The sequence below is a fragment of the Pristiophorus japonicus genome, chromosome 1, assembly GCF_044704955.1.
Source record: "Pristiophorus japonicus isolate sPriJap1 chromosome 1, sPriJap1.hap1, whole genome shotgun sequence".
Classification (NCBI taxonomy): Eukaryota; Metazoa; Chordata; class Chondrichthyes; family Pristiophoridae; genus Pristiophorus; species Pristiophorus japonicus.
Window position 1 is genome coordinate 400,596,163 of NC_091977.1, and position 21,374 is coordinate 400,617,536.

The 21,374-nt window shown below is 45.3% G+C and overlaps 1 protein-coding gene and 1 long non-coding RNA gene across 5 annotated transcripts in view; one reads left to right on the forward strand and one right to left on the reverse strand.

The window, feature by feature from the left end:
* Positions 1-2,038: 2,038 nt before the first annotated feature.
* Positions 2,039-15,499, reverse strand: LOC139274959 (uncharacterized). Its single transcript, XR_011595640.1, has 2 exons — positions 15,264-15,499; positions 2,039-5,041 (listed from the first exon to the last, which is right to left on the reverse strand). It is a non-coding gene; the product is annotated as an uncharacterized lncRNA (long non-coding RNA).
* The window catches only part of LOC139274924 (high affinity 3',5'-cyclic-AMP phosphodiesterase 7A-like), a 270,952-nt gene continuing 265,060 nt past the window's right edge, over positions 15,483-21,374 (forward strand). For 3 of the 4 annotated variants that reach the window (XM_070891706.1, XM_070891663.1, XM_070891716.1), the window contains exon 1: positions 16,405-16,587. In XM_070891706.1, the coding sequence (XP_070747807.1) occupies positions 16,444-16,587 (144 nt within the window). In that variant the 5' untranslated portion in view covers positions 16,405-16,443. Of the gene's footprint in view, positions 16,248-16,404; positions 16,588-21,374 lie in introns of those variants that run through there. The other variant, XM_070891671.1, reaches the window with a different exon arrangement.

The following is a 21,374-nucleotide window of genomic DNA, read 5'->3' on the forward strand; positions in this document are numbered from 1 at the left end:
ATTATCTGAATGGTGACAGATTAGGAAAAGGGGAGGTGCAAAGAGACCTGGGTGTCATGGTACATCAGTCATTGAAGGTTGGCATGCAGGTACAGCAGGCGGTTAAGAAAGCAAATGGCATGTTGGCCTTCATAGCGAGGGGATTTGAGTACAGGGGCAGGGAGGTGTTGCTACAATTGTACAGGGCCTTGGTGAGGCCACACCTGGAGTATTGTGTACAGTTTTGGTCTCCTAACCTGAGGAAGGACATTCTTGCTATTGAGGGAGTGCGGCGAAGGTTCACCAGACTGATTCCCGGGATGGCGGGACTGACCTATCAAGAAAGACTGGATCAACTGGGCTTGTATTCACTGGAGTTCAGAAGAATGAGAGGGGACCTCATAGAAACGTTTAAAATTCTGACGGGGTTAGACAGGTTAGATGCAGGAAGAATGTTCCCAATGTTGGGGAAGTCCAGAACCAGGGGACACAGTCTAAGGATAAGGGGGAAGCCATTTAGGACCGAGATGAGGAGGAATTTCTTCACCCAGAGAGTGGTGAACCTGTGGAATTCTCTACCACAGAAAGTTGTTGAGGCCAATTCACTAAATATATTCAAAAAAGAGTTAGATGAAGTCCTTACTACTAGGGGAATCAAGGGGTATGGTCAGAAAGCAGGAATGGGGTACTGAAGTTGCATGTTCAGCCATGAACTCATTGAATGGCGGTGCAGGCTAGAAGGGCCGAATGGCCTACTCCTGCACCTATTTTCTATGTTTCTATGTTTCTATAGCAAGTGATCACGAAGGCCAATGGAATCTTGGCCTTTATTGCAAAGGGGATAGAGTATAAAAGCAGGGAAGTCTTGTTACAGCTGTACAGGGTATTGGTGAGGCCACACCTGGAATACTGCATGCAGTTTTGGTTTCCATATTTACGAAAGGATATACTTGCTGTGGAGGCAGTTTAGAGAAGGTTCACTAGGTTGAACCTGGGGATGAGTGGGTTGACTTATGAGGAAAGGTTGATTACGTTGGGCCTCTATTCATTGAAATTCAGAAGAATGAGAGGCGATCTTATAGAAACGTATAAGATTATGAGGGGGCTTGACCAGGTGGATGCAGAGAGGATGTTTCCACTGATAGGGGAGACTAGAACTAGAGGGCATGATCTTAGGATAAGGGGCTGCCCATTTAGAACGGAGATGAGGAGAAATTTCTTCTCTCAGATGGTTGTGAATCTGTGGAATTCGCTGCCTCAGAGAGCTGTGGAAGCTGGGACATTAAATAAATTAAAGACAGAAATAGACAGTTTCTTAAACGATAAGGGGTTATGGGGAGCGGGCAGGGAAGTGGAGCTGAGTCCATGATCAGATCAATTATGATATTGAATGGCGGAGCTGGCTTGAGGGGCCGTATGGTCGACTCCTGCTCCTATTTCTTGAAATCTTATTAAGATTTCATGTATACGCCATCTGCAGCTCTCGTGTAGTTTCAGCTTGCTGCCAGGCAAGCTCACACTGCTGCCTTTGTTGCTGGGTTGCCACTGACCACACTTGATCCGCTAGACGGGCCACATTGTCCACATGCCAGACACGAGACTCCCAAAGCAAGCGCTCTACTCGGAACTCCTTCACGGCAAACAAGCCAAAGGTAGTCAGAGGAAACAATACAAGGACACCCTCAAAGCCTCCCTGATAAAGTGCAACATCCCCACCGGCACCTGGGAGTCCTTGGCCAAAGACCGCCCTAAGTGGAGGAAGTGCATCCGGGAGGGCGCTGAGCGCCTCGAGTCTCATTGCCGAGAGCATGCAGAAAACAAGCGCAGGCATCGGAAAGAACGTGCGGCAAACCTGTCCCACCCTCCCTTACCCTCAACGACTATCTGTCCCACCTGTGACAGGGACTGTGGCTCTCGTATTGGACTGTTCAGCCACCTAAGGACTCATTGTAAGAGTGGAAGCAAGTCTTCCTCAATTCCAGAGGACTGCCTATGATGATGATGATGAAGTCACAGTTGTTACAATTTTAGACCATTTTAAGAAATCAAGACAGGTCAGTTATTACAGATAACAACCTTTATTTGTTTCCTCAGTCGGCCTTATACATTTGGTCAAACAATCCTGACTGTTGCATTTAATATGCTAATGAATCCCCTCCACCAGCTGCCCATAGCCTGTATTGCATATACACCCTCCCCTCAGGCACCAAGGCAAAGGCGATCCTTTCAGAGTGCAGCTTTTCTTATTTCAAATAGTACATCCTATCAGTTTTTACTCCACTCCTCCAATGCTAATATTTATATAGTGATTCTCCCTCCAGACATCAGATTTCGTTCTTGCTGCGGATTTCAAATTCCAGCTCCAATTCCTGCTGGGCTGTCCCTGATTTTATCTCAGTAGTGAAAGCCTGGACTGAAGTTGGGATATTTAAGTATCACCTGAATGGTGCAGCAGAGTAGAGCAACAGCCAACAGCAACAGCTGGTAGGAGTGCACTGCAATGGTGCAGCTGCAGCCTTTGTTTTTAGAGGAACTGCTCTGTTAGGAGGGAAACCAGAGGGTGGATATGACTCACATATAAGCCGACCTCACACTATTAGGTTCAAAATGAGATCTAAATATCTAGTCTTATATGCACAAGTATACGGTTTGTTCTTTTAATTTCCAGTATATTACTATATTTCCACTCATAAGAAAGATCTAATAATCACTTGTGCCCTAATTATTTCTGGGTTTGTCAGGCCCTTCTCACTCATGGGAATGTTTTTAGTACGTTACCAAAAGCCCTGAGTAGTATCTATTTAACTTTTTAGATCCTTTTTATAACAGTCTAATATGAACCTTGACTGTTACCATGGCAATAGAACACTTCAACATTTCAAACCGACATTGTAATCTGTGTTGCATAACAAAAGACTGTGGTAACCATGGCAACAGAACATTTCAACATTTTAAAACTAGTACTGTGTCCTAACCTTCATTATATTAAAAGGACTGCTGTAAACAGATATTAGCAAACAGTTTTACAATAATGCCTTGGAAAATCTGAACTCAACCAAACCACTGAACTTGGATGAACCTCATAAAAGTTACATTCCCTCCTTCTGTGCAATGGCAATGTGAAGACATAGCTGAAAAGCAAGTGAAGTTTTTTAATAATGGATATATTGATTTTTGCCTGGCCCAATTGGACCAAAAATTCAATTTCTGTTTTATTTCAGGTGGGAGTGGGGGTTTGTTAAAATCTGTCACCACTGTACTTATTCCTAGTTGTAACCATAGAATCAGAACTTTTACAAATTCTTTGTCCATCTTCCAAAATTAAGTTTTTACCATGGTAATTAATCTGGTGCTTGAAAGGATTGTTTTTGTTTTGAAAAATGTGTGCTTTTGCAAAATCTCATCATAAACAACTATCAATTTCCATTCATTTCCTGCTCCAATTCTGCACTCAGTTGTTGCGAGTTATATTGAATAAAAGACTGTAGTTGGGGATCTGGAAGATAGGGTTGCTATTGATTTACATCACAACAGATCCTAATGCTTACTCCCCTTTTACTCTTGATTTATCTAGATACCTTGGGGATAATTATGACTTGTGATAGTGTAGTCGGCAATTCAGCCAGCCATTATACATCTCTCCCGAAAATCGTATAATGCGTAGCTGATTCCATATTGTCCATTTTACACTATCACCCAAAGACAAAATTACTCCTTTTACTCGGCAATAAAAACATGTTTCAATAAATATTCCTTGAATTAAAAACCTCAGCGTTCATATTCCAGTTTAAGCATGATCTGATTGGCAGGTGGGTGTGGTGGGTTTTGCATTCATCAGATTGAAGGAAAGACGCTGGGGTTACCAATCTCCAGGAATTAAAGATTTATCCCCTGGGCACTGCTGCGAGCAACCCAGGAGAAAAATCATAGAGACACTAAAAAAATATATTTTTTCCATTTTCTTTGAAGACTTTCATTTATGCTTTATAAAAAATATTGCAGATGGGGAAAAAGGGATGTTTGACTGGGCGGAACGGTTGGAAGCAGGAGGTCATGTGATGAAGCCTTCAGGAATACATCGAACTGCAGTTGGCAACCGTAAGGAAGGCTGATCCTGCTGCCACAACAGAAATGAAACTATAAAAGAAGTTTTCTTACTTTTTTGAGCAGCCTCCAGTGGTCCCTTTAAGGACTACTGGTTAGGCCGCTCAAGACCCAGAACTACTGACTGAGGCATGCATGCCGTCAGCTTTGGCGATTTGCTGACCAATTTCAAATCAAGGTCCTACAGCCGGCATTAGGATTATGATTTGAATATGCAAAGTGCCTATTGCCTGTTTCAGGCAGGTGCCCTGCACACCTACAGGTCGCTAGCTTCCAATTTTGGCAGCCAGCACACATCCGGGGAGATCACGATCCCAAATTCGTCCCCATGATTTGATGCCCAAAAAATGGGCACAATGATGTTGAATTCTCTCCTGTAGTGCTTCCTCCCTTCACACTATCTTACAATACGTTCAACTTTAATCTGAATGCAGTTGCAATGATACATACACATGTAATCACATACAATATGGGTCATACAATAATGCTTGGATATTTTTTATATCTTCCTAACAATTTGAACTTCGTACCCCAACTTTTCTGTTTTCTGGAGAAGATTGCACATGATAGGAAGGAGCAACTCAACATGATAAGGCCCAAAGGTTAGAGGCGTCCTGAGTAACTTTGAGGAAGACAAGATGGCATAGCGGGAGTAGAAAATGGTGAAGTGGGACTCCTTCTGCCAGCTCATGGTTAGTACTATCATTTTCATGCTCTTGCTTCTCACCCTATTCACTCACTCACCAGCACCAAAGCATACAGTGAAGCACCATGTTCTATGACTTCCAGTTGTAAGTTACACTTCGAGGGTTATCAAAATGATTGCATTGTAACCCATGTTCCTCGTGTTTTCTAGGTGGGCCACATAAAGCTGGGATAGGGCTGAGTAGGCCACACCTGCCCAACATTCAGTGACACTCGCTCCTACCCTAGGTTGTCTCAAACCTTTTCTTCCAAACTGTGGCAGAAAAAAATAGAAAAGAAAATTATAATTTAAATGATTATAAGTGATTGGCACGAATCTCTCTTTCTCTTTTATAATCACGTCTAATTAGAAGGATGGCAGGGCAGCTCAGTCATGTGGAGTGCATGGCCTGTGGCATGTGGGAAGTTTTGAATGCTTCGCGCAGCCTAGACAACCATGTGTGCAGGAGGTGTCTCCAGCTTCAACTACTCGAGCTCTGCGTTTCGGAGCTTGAGTGGCGGCTGGAGTCAATATGGTGCATCCACGAGGCTGAGAGCTATGTGGATAGCACGTTTCAGGAGGTGGTCACCCCACAGCTTAAAAGCGAGCAGGTAGAGGGGAAGTGGGTGAACACCAGATGGAAGAAGATTGCTAGGCAGGTAGTGCAGGAGTCCCCCCATGAGTCCATCTTGCTTTCCAACCGATATTCTCTTCTGAGCACCGGTCAGAGCGATGGTGCCTCTGGGGAGTGCAACCAAGTCCAAGGTACCATGGGTGGTTCAGCTGCATAGGGGGAGGGACAAAGAAAAAAAGTAGTGGTACAGGATTCAATAGTTAGGGGAATAAAGAGGCATTACTGCGGCCGTAGACGTGACTCCAGGATGGTATGGTGCCTCCCTGGTGCCAGGGTCAAAGATGTCACAGAGCGAATGCAGGGCATTTTGGGGGGGAAGAGGGTAAACAGTTGGAGGTCGTGGTCCATATCGGGACCAATTATATAGTTAGAAAGAAGGATGAGGTTCTGCAGGCAGAATTTAGGGAGTTGGGAGAAAAATGAAAGGGTAGGACCTCGAAAGGTGGTAATCTCCGGGTTACTACCTGTGCCACGTGCTAATGAGCACAAGAATTGAAGGATAGAGAGGATGAATGCATAGCTGGAGAGTTGATGTAGAAGGGAGGGCTTTAAATTCCTGAGGCATTGGGACCACTTCTGGGGGAGATGGGACTTGTACAAACCGGATGGGTTGCACCTCAACAGTGCGGGAAGATTTGCTAGTGCTATTGGGAAGAATTTAAATTAGCTTGGCAGTGGGATGGGAACTTGAGAACTAATTCAATAGGGAAGGAAGTAAAGCTGAAAGTGGAAAGCAAGAATGTAGAAAGTGAATCTGTAAGACAGAGGAAAGAAGGATAGTAATCAAGAAGATTTTCCTGTGCTAAATGGCATATAGTTCAATGCAAAGAGTATAGCGAATAAGGCGGATGAGTTGAGAGCACAGTTAGACACTTGGGAGTATGACATTATAGTGTCATTACAGAGACATGGCTGAATGAGGGGCAGGTTTGGCCGCTAAATATTCCTGGTTCCAGGATTTTAGACAAGAAAGGGGGCGGGGGGGTTGGGGAGGGTCGCGGTATTGATTAATGAAGCCATTACAGCTGTGAGGAGGGATGATATGTTAGAGGGATCATCAAATGAGGCCATATGGGTCGAACTGAAAAATAAAAAAGGGGCGATCACACTGCTGGGCGTGTACTATAGACCACCAAACAGTGGGAGGGAGATAGAAGAACAAATATGTAGGCAAATTTCTGTGAAGTCCAAAAACCATTGGGGATTTCAACTATCCTAATATTGATTGGGACAAATATAGTGTGAAGGTATAGAGGGTGCAGAATTCTTAAAATGCATTCAAGAAAACTTTTTTAGTCAGTATCTAACAAGCCCAACACGGGAGGGGGCGGTTCTGGATTTAGTTTTGGGGAATGAAGGATTGGCAGGTGGAAGAGGTATCAGTGGGAGAGCACTTGGGTGCCAGTGACCATAATTCAGTCAGATTCAAGGTAGTTATGGATAAGGACAAGGATAGACCAGGAATAAAAGTCCCAAATTGGGGCAAAGCTAACTTTGCTAAGTTGAGAAATGATTTGGCCACAGTGGACTGGAAACAGCTACTTGTAGATAAATCAGTGTTGAAACAGTGGTCAAGGAGGAGATCCAGAGGGCTCAGGCCAAACATGTGCCCTTAAAGAAAAAGGTTGGGAATAATAATTCTAGAGCCCCCTGGATGTCTAGGGACTTACAGGGGAGGATAAAAAAAAAAGGGAAGCTTATGTCATATACCAACGGCTCAATACTGTAGAATCTCTGGAGGAATATAAAAAGTTCAGAGGTGAAATTAAAAAGGATATTAGGAATGCTAAGAGAGAGCATGAAAAATTTTTGGCAAATAAAATTAAGGAAAACCCAAAGATGTTCTATAAATATATAAAGAGTAAGAGGATAACTAAAGGGTAGGGCCTATTAGAGACCATGAGGATAATCTCTGTGTGGAGGCGGAAGATTGGTTGTTAATGAATACTTTGCGTCTGTTTTCGCAAAGGAAAGGGGCAATGCAGATACTGCTATCAAAGAGGAATGTGAAATTCTGGATGAAATAAACATAGTGAGAGAGGAGGTTAGCAGCTTTGAAAGTGGCTAAGTCCCCAGGCCCGGATGAAATGAATTCCAGGCTGTTGAGCGAAGCAAAAGACGAAAACAGCAGAGGCCTTGATCATCATTTTCCAGTCCCCTTTGGATTTAGGCATAATGTCGAAGGACTGGAGAACTGCTAATGTGGTACCGTTGTTTAAGAAGGGAGAAAGGGATAAGCCGAGTAATTACAGGCCTGTCAGCCTAACCTCAGTGGTGGGAAAATTATTGGAAAAAATCCTGAAGGACAGGATAAATCTACATTTAGAAAGGCATGGATTAATCAGGGACAGTCAGCACGGATTTGTTGCGGGAAGATCGTGTTTGATTAGCCTGATAAAATTTTTCGAGGAGGTAACCAGGAGGGTCGATGAGGAAAATGTGTATGATGTAGTGTATATGGACTTTAGCAAAGCTTTTGATAAGATCCCACATGGCAGACTAGTCACGAAGGTAAAAGACTGTAAAAGAAGGGATAACCATCCGTGGCTAACTAAGGAAATAAGGGATGGTGTCAAATTGAAAACAAGGGCATACAATGTGGCCAAGACCAGTGGGAGGCCAGAGGATTGGGAAACTTTTAAAAGCCAAAGGATAACTAAAAAAATGATAAAGAGGGAAGATAGATTTGGAAAGTAAACTAGCAGAAAATATAAAAACAGAAAGAGTTTCTACAGGTACATAAAAAGGAAAAGAGAGGTAAATGTTGGTTCCCTAGGAGGATGAGACTGGGGAATTAATAATGGGGAACAGGGAAATGGCAGAGACATTGAACAAATATTTTGTATCGGTCTTCACGGTAGAAGACACTAAAAACATCCCAATAGTGGATAATCAAGGGGCTATAGGGAGGGAGGAACTTAACACAATCACTATCACTAATGAAGTCGTACTCGATAAAATAATGGGACTAAAGGCGGACAAGTCCCCTGGACCCGATGGCTTACATCCAAAGGTCTTAAAAGAGGTGGCTGCAGAGATAGTGGACACATTGGTTGTAATCTACCAACATTTCTTGGATTCTGGGGCGGTCCCAGCGGATTGGAAAACCACAAATGTAATGCCCCTATTTAAAAAAAAAAGGATCAGACAAAAAGCAAGAAACTATAGACCAGTTAGCCTAACAGCTGTCATTGGGAAATTGCTGGAGTCCATTATTAAAGAAGCAGTAGCGTGACATTTGGAAAAACATAATTCAATCAAGAAAAGTTAGCATGGTTTTATGAAAGGGAAATCATGTTTGACAAATTTGCTGGAGTTCTTTGAGGATGTAACGAGCAGGGTGGATAAGGGGGAACCAGTGAATGTGGTGTATTTGGATTTCCAGAAGGTATTCAATAAGGTGCCACATAAAAGGTTTCCTCACAGATAAAAGTTCACAGGATTGGGGGTAATATATTAGCATGGATAGAGGATCGGCTACCTAACAGAAAACAGTCGGGATAAATGGGTCATTTTCCAGTTGGCAAACAGTGACCAGTAGGGTATCATAGGGATTGGTGCTGGGTCCTCAACTACTTACTGTAGTGTCCCTGCACCTTGTTACAAACTCACACAAGGCATGTATATATCAGACACGGTCACTGTGGCCTTCACTTTATTCCCAGGATCAAGGAGTGCTGACCCTGGATGGAACCTCCCCTTTTATACCTGGAAACCCAGGTGAGGAGTGGCTCCCGCAAGCTCACCCCTGTGGTCAGGATATGCATTTCATTGGTACAGGTACAGTGTGCATGAGTTACAGTTACATAACTATTGCCATTGCAAGATGGTGAAATACATGACATCACCGTCCCCCTTGAGTCTTTTAGTTTCAGAGGTTAAGTCTATCGGGTGGTCGACGCTCTCTCATGGAGCACCGCAGTTGTGGCTCTGGTGGCTGAGCCTCAGCATGCGTCTCTGTCACTTGAGGTGATTCTGGCCTGTCCGGGATGGCCGCAGGGACTATGCATACTGAGGGCTGTCTTTGTTGCTCGTACGCTGGCAGTGGTGTGGGTGCTATCTCATCATGCTCTTCTTCTGGTTCCTTGTCTTTACTTGTTCCAAGTGTTTGCGGCATATCTGCCCATTGTTTAGTCTGACCACCATGACCCTGTTTCCTTCTTTGCTGATTCCAGTGCCCTCAAGCCATTTGGGTCCCAAAGCATGGTTAAGAACAAATACCGGGTCATCTATTTCTATACACCCCTTGAGCCTCGATCATGGAGCTCGGTTTGGGACTGGCGCTTGCACTCAACAATGTCTGCCAGGTCTGGGTGAATGAGGGACAGCTGCGTCTTGAGCGTGCGGTTCATGAGGAGTTCCGCTGGCGGGACTCCCGTGAGCGAGTGCGGCCGGGACCTGTAGGCCAGCAGGAGGCACGATAGGCGGCACTGAAGGGAGGGTCCTTGGATGCATAGCATGCCCTGCTTTATGACTTGGACCGCCCGTTCCACCTGGCCATTGGAAGCCGGCTTGAACGGTGCTGTCCGTACGTGCTTGATCCCATTGCCCGACATAAACTCCTGGAATTCATGGCTGGTAAAACACGGGCCATTGTCGCTGACCAGGATGTCCGGCAAGCCGTGGGTCGCGAAAACCGTACGCAGACTCTCCACTGTGATGGATGTCGTGCACGAATTCAATATGATGCACTCGATCCACTTCGAATATGTATCAACTACGATCAGGAACATTTTCCCCATGAATGGGCCCGCATAGTCTACGTGAATGCGTGACCATGGCCTGGTGGGCCAGGGCCACAGGCTGAGTGGAGCCTCCCTGGGGGCATTGCCCAGCTTGGCACACGTCGTGCACCTGCGAACCCAGTGTTCCAGGACTGAGTCAATCCCCGGCCACCATACATGTGACCGGGCAATGGCCTTCATTAACACGATGCCAGGGTGCTCGCTGTGGAGTTCTCTGATGAACGTTTCCCTTCCTTTCTGGGGCATGACTACCCAGCTGTCCCATAACAGGCAGTCGGCTTGGATGGAGAGTTCATCCATCCGTCTCTGAAACTGCCCGACTTCCTCGGGGCTCGCCCTGTGTGCGGGCGCCCAATTCCCAGTCAGGACACATTTCTTTATCATGGATAGGAGGGGGTCCCTGTTGGTCCAGAGTTTGATCGGTCGGGCTGTGATGGGGGAGCCCGCAGTGTCAAAAGCCTCAACGGCCATGACCATCTCGGCGCTCTGCTCCGACGCCCCCTCGGTGGTGGCCAGTGGGAGCCTGCTGAGTGCATCAGCGCAATTTTCGGTGCCTGGTCTGTGCCATATGGTGTAGTCATACGCAGCCAGCGAGAGGGCCCATCGCTGTATGCGAGCTGACGCGTTAGCATTAACAGCCTTGCTGTCGGATAACAGGGGTGTTAACGGCTTGTGGTCCGTCTCTAGCTCGAACTGTCTACTGAAAAGGTATTGGTGCATCTTTTTCACACATACACACACGCGAGTGCCTCCTTCTCGACCATGCCGTATCCACACTCTGCCTGGGAGAGCGACCTGGAGGCGTAAGCCACCGGTTGGAGTCGGCCGTCATCGTTACCCTGCTGCAACACACACACAACCCCGTAGGATGACGCATCGCATGTTAAAACCAGTTTTTTTTAAAAACAGGGGTCATACTAAGTCAACAGTTTGTTGGAACACAGCAGGTTCCTCGTCTTATTGAAAGCCTGTTCTTGACAATCCCCCCAAAACCATTCACACCCTTTATGGAGGAGCGAGTGTAACGGCTCCAACAATGTGCTTAAGTTCACCAGAAAGTTCCCAAAATAGTTCAAATGTCCCAGGAATGATCGCAACTCCGACGTATTGCCGGGCCTGGGCGCCCGGCGAATCGCCTCAGTTTTTGATTCAGTGGGCCAGATCCCGTCTGCGGCAACTCTCCTGCCCAGGAACTCGACCTCTGGAGCCAAAAACACGCACTTGGCCTTTTTCAGCTGTAAACCTACCCAATCCAATTGGCGTAGCACCGCCTCCAGGTTGCGGAGGTGTTCCTCGGTGTCTCGACCCGTTAGAAGGATGTCGTCTTGGAATACGACCGTTCCAGGGATGGACTTGAGCAAGCTTTCCATGTTTCGCTGAAAGATGGCCGCTGCCAAACGAATGCCAAACGGGCACCTGTTGTAGACAAATAATCCTTTGTGCGTCGTGATGGTGGTCAGAAGTTTGGAATCTTCAGCCAGTTCCTGAATCATGTAGGCCGAAGTGAGGTCCAGCTTCGTGAACAGCTTTCCACCTGCCAGCGTGGCAAAGAGGTCCTCCGCTCTCAGAAGCGGGTATTGGTCTTGCAGCGATACTCGGTTGATGGTGGCTTTTTAGTCGCCACAAATCCTAACCGAGCCATCTGCTTTGAGGACGGGAATGATGGGACTTGCCCAGTCGCTGAATTCAACGGTCGAAATTATGCCCTCTCTGAGCAGCCTGTCCAGTTCACTTTCAATTTTCTCACGCATCACGTACGGCACCGCTTTGGCTTTGTGGTGCATTGGTCTGGTGTTCGGAGTGATGCGTATCACTACTTTAGTGTCCTTGAACGTTCAGACACCGGGTTGAAAGAGTGACTTGAATTTTTTAAATACCTGCAAACATGAACTTCGCTCCACGGATGAAATGGCGTGCACATCCCCCATTGCCAATTCATCTCAGCTAGCCAACTCCTCCCCAAAAGCGCGGGGCCATTTCCCGGAACAATTCAGAGTGGCAGCCGGTTCTGTAATCCATTATGCGTTACCAAGTTTGCACTGCCCAGCACTGGGATTGTCTCTTTGGTGTACATACGTAGCTGCGTCTCAATGCGTTCCAGTTTGGGCCTGCTAGCTGTATGGCCATAGTCTCTCAAATTGTTGGGCGCTCATGAGTGACTGGCTAGCTCCCGTATCCAGCTCCATGTGCACTGGGATGCCATTCAGTAAGACTTATCATCATCATGGGTGGCGTTTTAGTGTATGAACTGTGGACGTCAGCCACATGAACTCTCTGAACTTCAGCATCCATGGTTGTTCCCCAGGCCTCATCCTGCATTGCAGACCCCTCGTCTGGTTCCTCTGTCTCGCAGACTAGCCTCGCTACTGCCTTTTTGCACATCGTGTCCACTGACATTACAAATCCTACAGGTATAAAGCTGGAACCTGCAGCTTTTGGCAGTGTGTCTACCCCCTCATCTCCAGCATGAGCTGAGATTGCTGTTAACAAAAGAACTATTCCCAGGCATTCCTCTCTGATGGCCCGTTTGGCTGTTTCTAAGCACTCTGGTGGAGGGTGTTATTGGTCCCATCATGGAATGCATTGTTCCTCGTGATGGTGTGAATTGCCGATCCCCTTTCCATTGTCCCTGCAGCTTGTTGCTGCCTGGATGGTGTCGAATTGCCCTTGCCTGCCTGTCTGGGCGGTGTCGAATTGCCCTAGCCTGCCTGCGGGGTTCTGTATCACTTTTACAACATTGATTCCCTGGTTCATCGCAACGTTAAAACCAGGGCTGCGTGCGTAAATTAGCTTGGTCTCCTCTTCTCCTGCCATAAAGGTCTGAGCTATCAACGCCGCCCCTTCTAAAGTCAAATCCTTAGTCTTTATGAGCTTCCTGAAAATGCCGGGATGATTAATGCCCTTGATGAAAAAGTCCCTTAACATCTCCCCCCTGCAGGCATCGAAGAACTTAGAGACTGGCCAAACGCCGCAGTTCCGCCACGAAGTCCGAGAGTAGAACCGGTGCCGGGCCATGAGTACGCTACTTACCAGCTTGAGATGCTCACTGATCAGCTGGCTGAGCTCTTCGAAGGACTTGTCCGCTGGCTTTTGGGGTGCGAGCAGGTCTTTCATCAGCGCATACGTCTGTGGACCACAGCTAGTCAGTAGATGCGCCCTCCGCTTGTCAGCCATTGTCTCTTCCAGCCAGTCCTTCGTGACAAAGCTCTGCTGGAGTCTTTCCACAAAGTCATCCCAGTCCTCACCCACACAGTAGCATTCCTCTGTGCCACCGGTGGCCATCCTCATGGTTCGGTGATTCCAGTTTCTCGTCGCCAGATGTGGTGTCTCTGCACCTTGTTACAAACTCACACGAAGCATGTATATCTCAGACACGGTCACTCTGTGACCTTCACTTTATTCCCAGGACCAAGGAGTGCTGACCCTGGGTGGAACCTCCCATTTTATACCTGGAAACCCAGGTGAGGAGTGTCTTCCGCAAGCTCACCCCTGTGGTCAGGGTGTACTTTTCAAGGGTACAGGTACAGTGTGCATGAGTTACAGTTACATAACTATTGTCATTGCAAGATGGTGAAATACATGACACTTACAATCTACTTTAAATGACTTGGATGAAGGGACTGAGTGCAATGTAGCCAAGTTTGCTGATGATAAAAAGATGGGTGGGAAAGCAAATTGTGAGGAGGACACAAAAAATCTGCAAAGGGATATAGACAGGCTAAGTGGGCAAAAATGTTGCAGATGGAGTATAACATGGGTAAATGTAAGGTTAATCCACTTTGACAGAAAAAAAATAGAAAAGCAAATTACAATTTAAATGGAGAAAAATTGCAAAGTGTTGCAGTACAGAGAGACCTTGTGCATGAAACACAAAAAGTTAGTGTGCAGGTACAGCAAATAATCAGGAAGGCAAATGGAATGTTGACCTTTATTGCAAGGGTATAAAAGCAGAGAAGTACAGGGTATTGGTGAGGCCACACCTGGAGTACTGCGTACAGTTTTAGTCTCCGTATTTAAGGAAGGATATACTTGCATTGGAGGCTGTTCAGAGAAGGTTCACTAGGTTGATTCCAGAGATGAGGGGGTTGACTTATGAAGATAGGTTCAGTAGGTTGGGCCTATACTCATTGGAGATCAGAAGAATTAGAGGTGATCTTATCGAAACGTATAAGATAATGAGGGGCTCGACAAGGTGGATGCAGAGAGGATATTTCCACTCATAGGGGAAACTAAAACGAAGGGTCATAGTCTCAGAATAAGGGGCTTCCCATTTAAAACTGAGATGAGGAGGAATTTCTTCTCTCAGAGGGTTGTAAATCTATGGAATTCGCTGCCCCAGAGAGCTGTGGAGTCTGGGTCATTGAATATATTTAAGGTGGAAATAGACAGATTTTTGAGCGATAAGGGCATAATGGGTTATGGGGAGCGGGCAGGGAAGTGGAGCTGAGTCCATGATCAGATCAGCCATGATTTTATTAAATGGCAAAGCAGGCTAGAGGGGCCAAATGGTCTACTCCTGCTATTTTTTTTATGTTCTTATGTAAATAGAAGTTCATGGAAACTTAAAAAAAAAAGTATAAGGAAGCCACAGATTGTATATTCACATCACTTTAATCCTGAGGCTGGATCATTGATTGACAAGAGCCTGGGCACAGAACAGAGCTCACCGACTAGACTATATAAATTGCATATTGCTCAAATTGATGACTGCTGGGAAAACTTATAATAAATGGTGCAAGAAAGAAAACAAGTAAATAACTGTGACATAGTTCTTACTAATATGTTGGTTAAGAGCCAACTAAAACTGCAGCTTTAAACGTGCATGTAATATCTTGTTACAATATAACGGTTTGCAAAGTTTATTTTATGAAAAAAGCAGACTATACAGAAAGTCCTGTCCAGTAAGAAATAATAAAATCAAAGCAATTATTTAGTGCAATTGTACATTTTTGACCACCATAATCAATGCATCCTTTTCCACTGGTTGGTTGAATAATTCATGTCGAACATAATTATTTTTTATTCGATAAGCTGCTACAAATCAATGCAATAGTGTACTCAGAAGAGTTGATAACATGAACACATTATAAGATATGACTCATAAGGAGGTGGTTACCTATATTGATGCTCATCAGCCAAAGGGCAAACCCAGATTGAAGGAAAACCCTATCTGCACTCTGTACGCTTTCTAGTACAGTAGTTCTCTAGTAACGAGGAAAGCTCAGGGTAGTACTCTCGCGTTTATCCAATCGAATTTCCCATAACATTTAAAAAACCTGAAATGTACCAATAAGAAAAAGTGGTGAAAAAACATCCTATCTGTAATTGGTTTGTTTTATTTCTTGCTTTACAGCAACACACAGCATTTTTGGCAGGTGGTTGGTTGGTTTCTGAAAGCAAAAAAAAATCGTTTAGGCAAAGGAATATTTGTTGAGCACTCTGTATGCATGTTAAAGCAGCGATGCGATTATTCCGGTTTTATTGTTCAGTGATGGTTGTTGGTGGGAGCAGTTAAGAGATTGAATTGTAGATGCACACGGACTCTGCTGCATTGCATCGCAGTGAGGCGGGCGGTCGGGGCTGCCGTGCTGCTCGCTCTCTGCATTACGGACACGCAAGAAGCTCGGGTCGGAGACAAAGTGCCGTTTGCAGCCCGGCGCCGGAGCTCCTGCCGTTACCAGGCAGCCCATCATCAGCTGAGCCCCGGCCAGGAGAAAATAATAAAATACCAATAATAATAACCACCACCATCATCATCCCAGGCCGGAGATGAAGTGTTTTGAAAGAGGCGGCGAGAAATGAGGAAGCGTTGTTCTAAAGAGGAAAAGAGAAAAAGAAGGGGGAAGGCCTTTGTGTCTAGGCCGTGCCTGGCTCTGCCGCGGATGGGATTTCTCAAATAGACTGGAAGAATCGAAGGAGGGAGAAAGAACAAAACCCACCAGGAGGCAGCGCACCAAAGATGGGACTGGGAGCAAGCCGCTGTGGCCGGGTGTCGGTGACTGAGATTGACGAGTGTTTGTGTTCACTCGGAAAGCGAGATACCTGAACTTGCAGCAGCGAAAGGCGGCTTGGAGAGCGAGCACAGGGCTGCCTGGCGCGGGTGTGTGTTGTTGTGGCCGGCCGGCCGGCCTCCCTCTCTCTCTCTCTCTCTCTACCCCAGCCCGGCCCGGCCGCTTTACTTTACCCTTTTTCTAAAATGCCTAGCTTGGACCTGTTGTAGTTTTGTTATCGCTGCTGTTTCTGCTTTGTTTCCCCAGTGCCCGTGTGTCCAGAAGGCCCGCTCCGTTCCCGGTTCAATGGCAGTATGTTACCAGTACCAGTTACCGGTGCTGCCTCTCGACAGGCCGGTACCCAAGCACGTCCTGAGCCGCAGAGGGGCCATCAGCTTCAGCTCCAGCTCGTCCCTTTTCGGCTGCGCCAACCCTAGAGTCCTGTCACAGGTAAGAGGAGGCCGACCTCCGCTTGTGCCCAGCGTCTTTTGCCCGCCGTCACGCCAAGTAAAGTTTCACATGATGATTATTGTTTACCTGTTTCTACACGCTCAACTTCTGGCTTTGTTCATATTTTCTCTTCATTTTACATCAATTGCCCCCCCGGAACTTTATTTAACTCGTCTTTGCTCGTCCTCAGTTGTGGGTGCACATCATTTACAGTCACCGATCACTGTTTTATGTATCTGAACAAGTGCTTTCCCTTGGTTAAATTCAGATTATAAAATGATTTTGTTGATTTTATTACAAGAACTCTTCCGAAATGACTTGTTTAGGACTATAATTACAGGCCATTGACATCCAGGTGTATAAGTGCTGATTGTGTGGGGCACCATCCTCTTGCATGATTGTGCACATTTCACTCGAGATTAGAGAATTGTTAGTTTGGGAGATGCTTATGCTAGATTTGGCACTTCTAGAGATTGACTAACTCATTATAGAGCAAGGTTTGAATCTGGTATCTTCCTGAAGTATTATTGGTATCATACCACTCTGAGCCATTGGGAGAGTCTATAGGCAACTTTTTTCTTCTTTCTTTGACTTATGTTGATGCTGCTGGATATGGGTGTATGCTCAAAGAGATCGTTCTTTATGTGTGAGTCTATACAGGATATTTGACCATGGATTATATAATGAAGCTCAATCCTGTTAACCACTTTTTTTTTTTTCTATCGTAGTTTAAAAAAAATTATTGGGATGCTGGCATTTATTGCCCATCCCTAGTTACCTCAGAGAATGTGGTAGTGGGCCGCCTTGAACTGCTGTAGTCTGTGTGGCAAAACTACTCCCACAATGCTGTTGGGTAGGGAGTTCTAGGATTTTGACCCAGCGACAGTGAAAGAATGGCGATTAAATGTCCAAAGTCAGGATGATGTGTGACTTGGACGGCAACATGAAGGTGATGGTATTTCCATGCTACCCTTGACCTTGTAGGTGGTGGAAGTTGCAGTTTGGGGAGGTGCTGTTAGAGAAGCCTTGGTAACTTGCTGCAGTGTATCCTGTTGATAGTACACACTATAGCCAAATTATGTCAGTGATGGAAAGAATAGATGTTTAAGCCAGTGGATGGGGTGCCAATCAATTGCACTGCTTTCTCCTGGATAGTGTTGCACTTCACTCGTTCAGGCAAGTGAAGAGTATTCCATCACACTCCTAATCTGTGCCTTGTAGATGGTAGGGAGGCTTTGGGGATTCAGGTGAGCCACTTGCTGCAGAATACCCAACCTCTGACTTGCTCTAGTAGCCACAGAATTTATGTGGCTGATTCAGGTTCTAGTCAATGTTGACCACCAGGATGTTGTTGATGGGGAACTCTGTGATAATGCCATTGGTTGTCAAGGGGAGGTGGTTATGTTCTCATTTCTTGGAGGTGGCCATTGCCTGACATTTGTGTTACTTGTCATTTAACAGCCCAATCCTGGATGTTGTCCAGGTCTTGCTGAATCAAGGAGTTACTGGATGGTGGTCAGGAGCTGGAACTTTGTCCAATATTTTTCTACCGCTTTCTAGTCCAGAGGCACTTGGGCCCACTGCAGCTCTCGTATTGCTGTCCCAGTTGAGAGTAGCTCCTTAGTACAAACTGTTAATTTGCCATTTGCAGTGTTCAGTGTAGTTCTGTGTATTTTGGGCAGAAATAGGTGTTTACTCAGTAGTTTGCACCTCGTTAAGGTGCAATTCCCTCATATATACTTAATGATCTCTAACTGGTGTTCAGTTGCAGTTTACATTACTCAGCGCTGACTGCAATAACAAACATGTTAAATATGTAAATTATACCTCATGAAGGTCTAATTACTTGTGTACTTAATCCACTCTAAGTGGTGTGGATTACAGCATCATTAGTGATTTTCTACAGTCTTTTTCAATAGTAATAACATTACCTTGTTAAACTATCCAATGCGTATAGTGGGCAAATAGCGTTGGCACCAAGTGGTGGGGGCTTTAGTTTTTGTAGTTTTGTAGTTTTGAACAAATGCTACTTTCATAAGAACATAAGAAATAGGAACAGGAGTAGACCATACGGCCACTCGAGCCTGCTCTGCCATTCAATAAGATCATGGCTGATCTGATCATGGACTCAGCTCCACTTCCCCACCTGCTCTCCATAACCCCTTATCCCCTTTATCGTTTAAGAAACTGTCTATTTTTATCTTAAATTTATTCAATGTCCCAGCTTCCACAGCTCTCTGAGGCAGCGAATTCCACAGATTTACAACTCTCTGAGAGAAGAAATTTTTCCTCATCTCCGTTTTTTAAATGGGCAGCCCCTTACTCTAAGATCATGCTCTCAAATTCTAGTCTCCCCCATCAGTGGAAAGATCCTCTCTGCATCCACCTTGTCAAGCCCCCTCATAATCTTATACGTTTCTATAAGATTACCTCCCATTCTTCTGAATTCCAATGAGTAGACGCCCAACCTACTCAACCTTTGCTCATAGGTCAACTCCCTCATTTCCGGAATCAACCACGTGAACCTTCTCTGAACTGTCTCCAAAGCAAGTATATCCTTTTGTAAATATGGAAACAAAAACTGCCGCAGTATTCCAGGTGTGGCCTCACCAATACCTTATATAGCTGTAGCAAGACTTCCCTGCTTTTATACTCCATCCCCTTTGCAATAAAGGCTAAGATACCATTGGCCTTCCTGATCACTTGCTGTACCTGCATACTATCCTCTTGTGTTTCATGCACAAGTACCCCCAGATCCCGCTGTACTGCGGCACTTTGCAATCTTTCTCCATTTAAATAATAACTTGCCCTTTGATTTTTTTTTTCTGCCAAAGTGCATGACCTCACACTTTCCGACATTATACTCCATCTGCCAAATTTTTGCCCACTCACTTAGCCTGTCTATGTCCTTTTGCAGATTTGTTGTGTCCTCCTCACACATTGCTTTTCCTCCCAAATTCCTTTTAGGCATTTCCAAACTATTCGGTTCTGATTGGCTCAAAGTAAAACTGCAGCAAATAAAGATTGATGGTTACATGATGGAAAGTGTGCAGATATACTGTTTTTATATTAGAAGATAAATAGCTTTAAAAGGCTCACTTAGTATACCCTTTTTGTCTCACTACTTGTACCACAATTTTGTCACCTTTTGTATGTGTATTTAAGAAGGAGTTTAGAACATGTCCCGAGAATTGTAGACCAGTCAGCTTAACATCAGTGGTAAGAAAAATAATGGAATCCCTACTAAAGGAGAAAATAGAAGAACATCTAGAAACCAAAATTATAATAACGAATAGACAGCATGGATTTCAAAAGGGAAAGTCTTGCTTGACCAACCTCATTGAATTTTTTTAAGAGATAACAGAGGGAGTAGACAATGGTAATGCAGCAGATGTAATTTATCTAGATTTTCAAACGGCCTTTGATAAGGTATCCCATGATGGACTGATGAACAAGGTCATAGAATGTGGTGTCAGGGGACAAGTGGCAGAATGGATAACTAGCTGGCTTCAAGATGCAGAAGGTGGGTAGTGGTCCACGAGGATCAGTGCTGGGACCACTGTTTTCACAATTTATATTAACAATTTAGACTTTGGAATCAAAAACAGCATTTCTAAATTTGCAGATGACACCAAATTGGGGGTGATAGTCAATACTGAGGAGGACTGCAACAAATAATAGGAGGACATTAATAAACTTGCAGAATGGGCATGTAATTGGCAAATGAAGTTTAACACATAAATCTGAGGCATCACATTTTGGTAGGAGGGATAGGGTGATGGGGCGAGTGGGGGATGGCGCGGAGGATGAGAGTCCGGGTGGGAGAGGAACAAAGAGACCTCGGAGTATAAATACACAAATCGTTAAAAGTTGTGACACAGGTAACCTATAGCAAACCAAGCACTAGGGTTTATTTCTAAAGGTATAGAATTGAAAAGTATGGAAGTTATGCTGAACCTGCAGTGAACTTTGGTTAGACCACACTTGGAGTACTGCGTACAGTTCTGGTTGCCATTTTATAAAAAGGATATAGAGGCACTGGAGAGGGTGCAGAGAAGATTTCTAAGGATGATACTAGAAATGTGAGGGTATACATATCAGGAAAGGATGAACAGGCTGGGTCTCTTTTCTCTTGGTGGGGGGGGAAAGAAGGATGCGGGGTGACCTAATAGACATCTTTAAAATTATGAAAGGTTTTGATAGAGTGGATACAGAGAGAATGTTTCCACTTGTGGGGAAGAGCATAACCAGAGGCCATCAATATAAGATAGTCACCAAGAAATCCAGTGGGAATTCAGAAGAAACTTCTTTACACAGAGAGTGGTGAGAATGTGGAACTCACTACTGTTGTGTATCTGTAAAGCATGCACTCCCATGTTCCGCCACCAGGGAGTGCATCCTCTGAAGTCCCAAGGGATCCCAGCATCCCTTGGGAGCACTGTATATAAGCCGGCCCCCAAGGCCTGGAGTGTCTTAATAAAGACTGAGGTCACTGTTACTTTAACCTCCCTGTGTGCAGTCTCATCTGTGTTAGGAACACAATAACTGGCGACGAGTATACGAATCCAACGCAAAGATGCAGCAAACTGTGGGCATCCTGGAGAAGTTCTTGGAGGGTGAGGACTGGGAAGTCGATGTCAAACGGCTAGACCAGTACTTGTAGCCAACGAGCTGGACGGAGAAGGAAGCGCTGCAAAAAGCAGAGCGGTCCTCCTCATGGTCTGCGGGGCACCGACCTACAGCCTCATGAAAAATCTCCTGGCTCCGGTGAAACCCACAGATAAGTT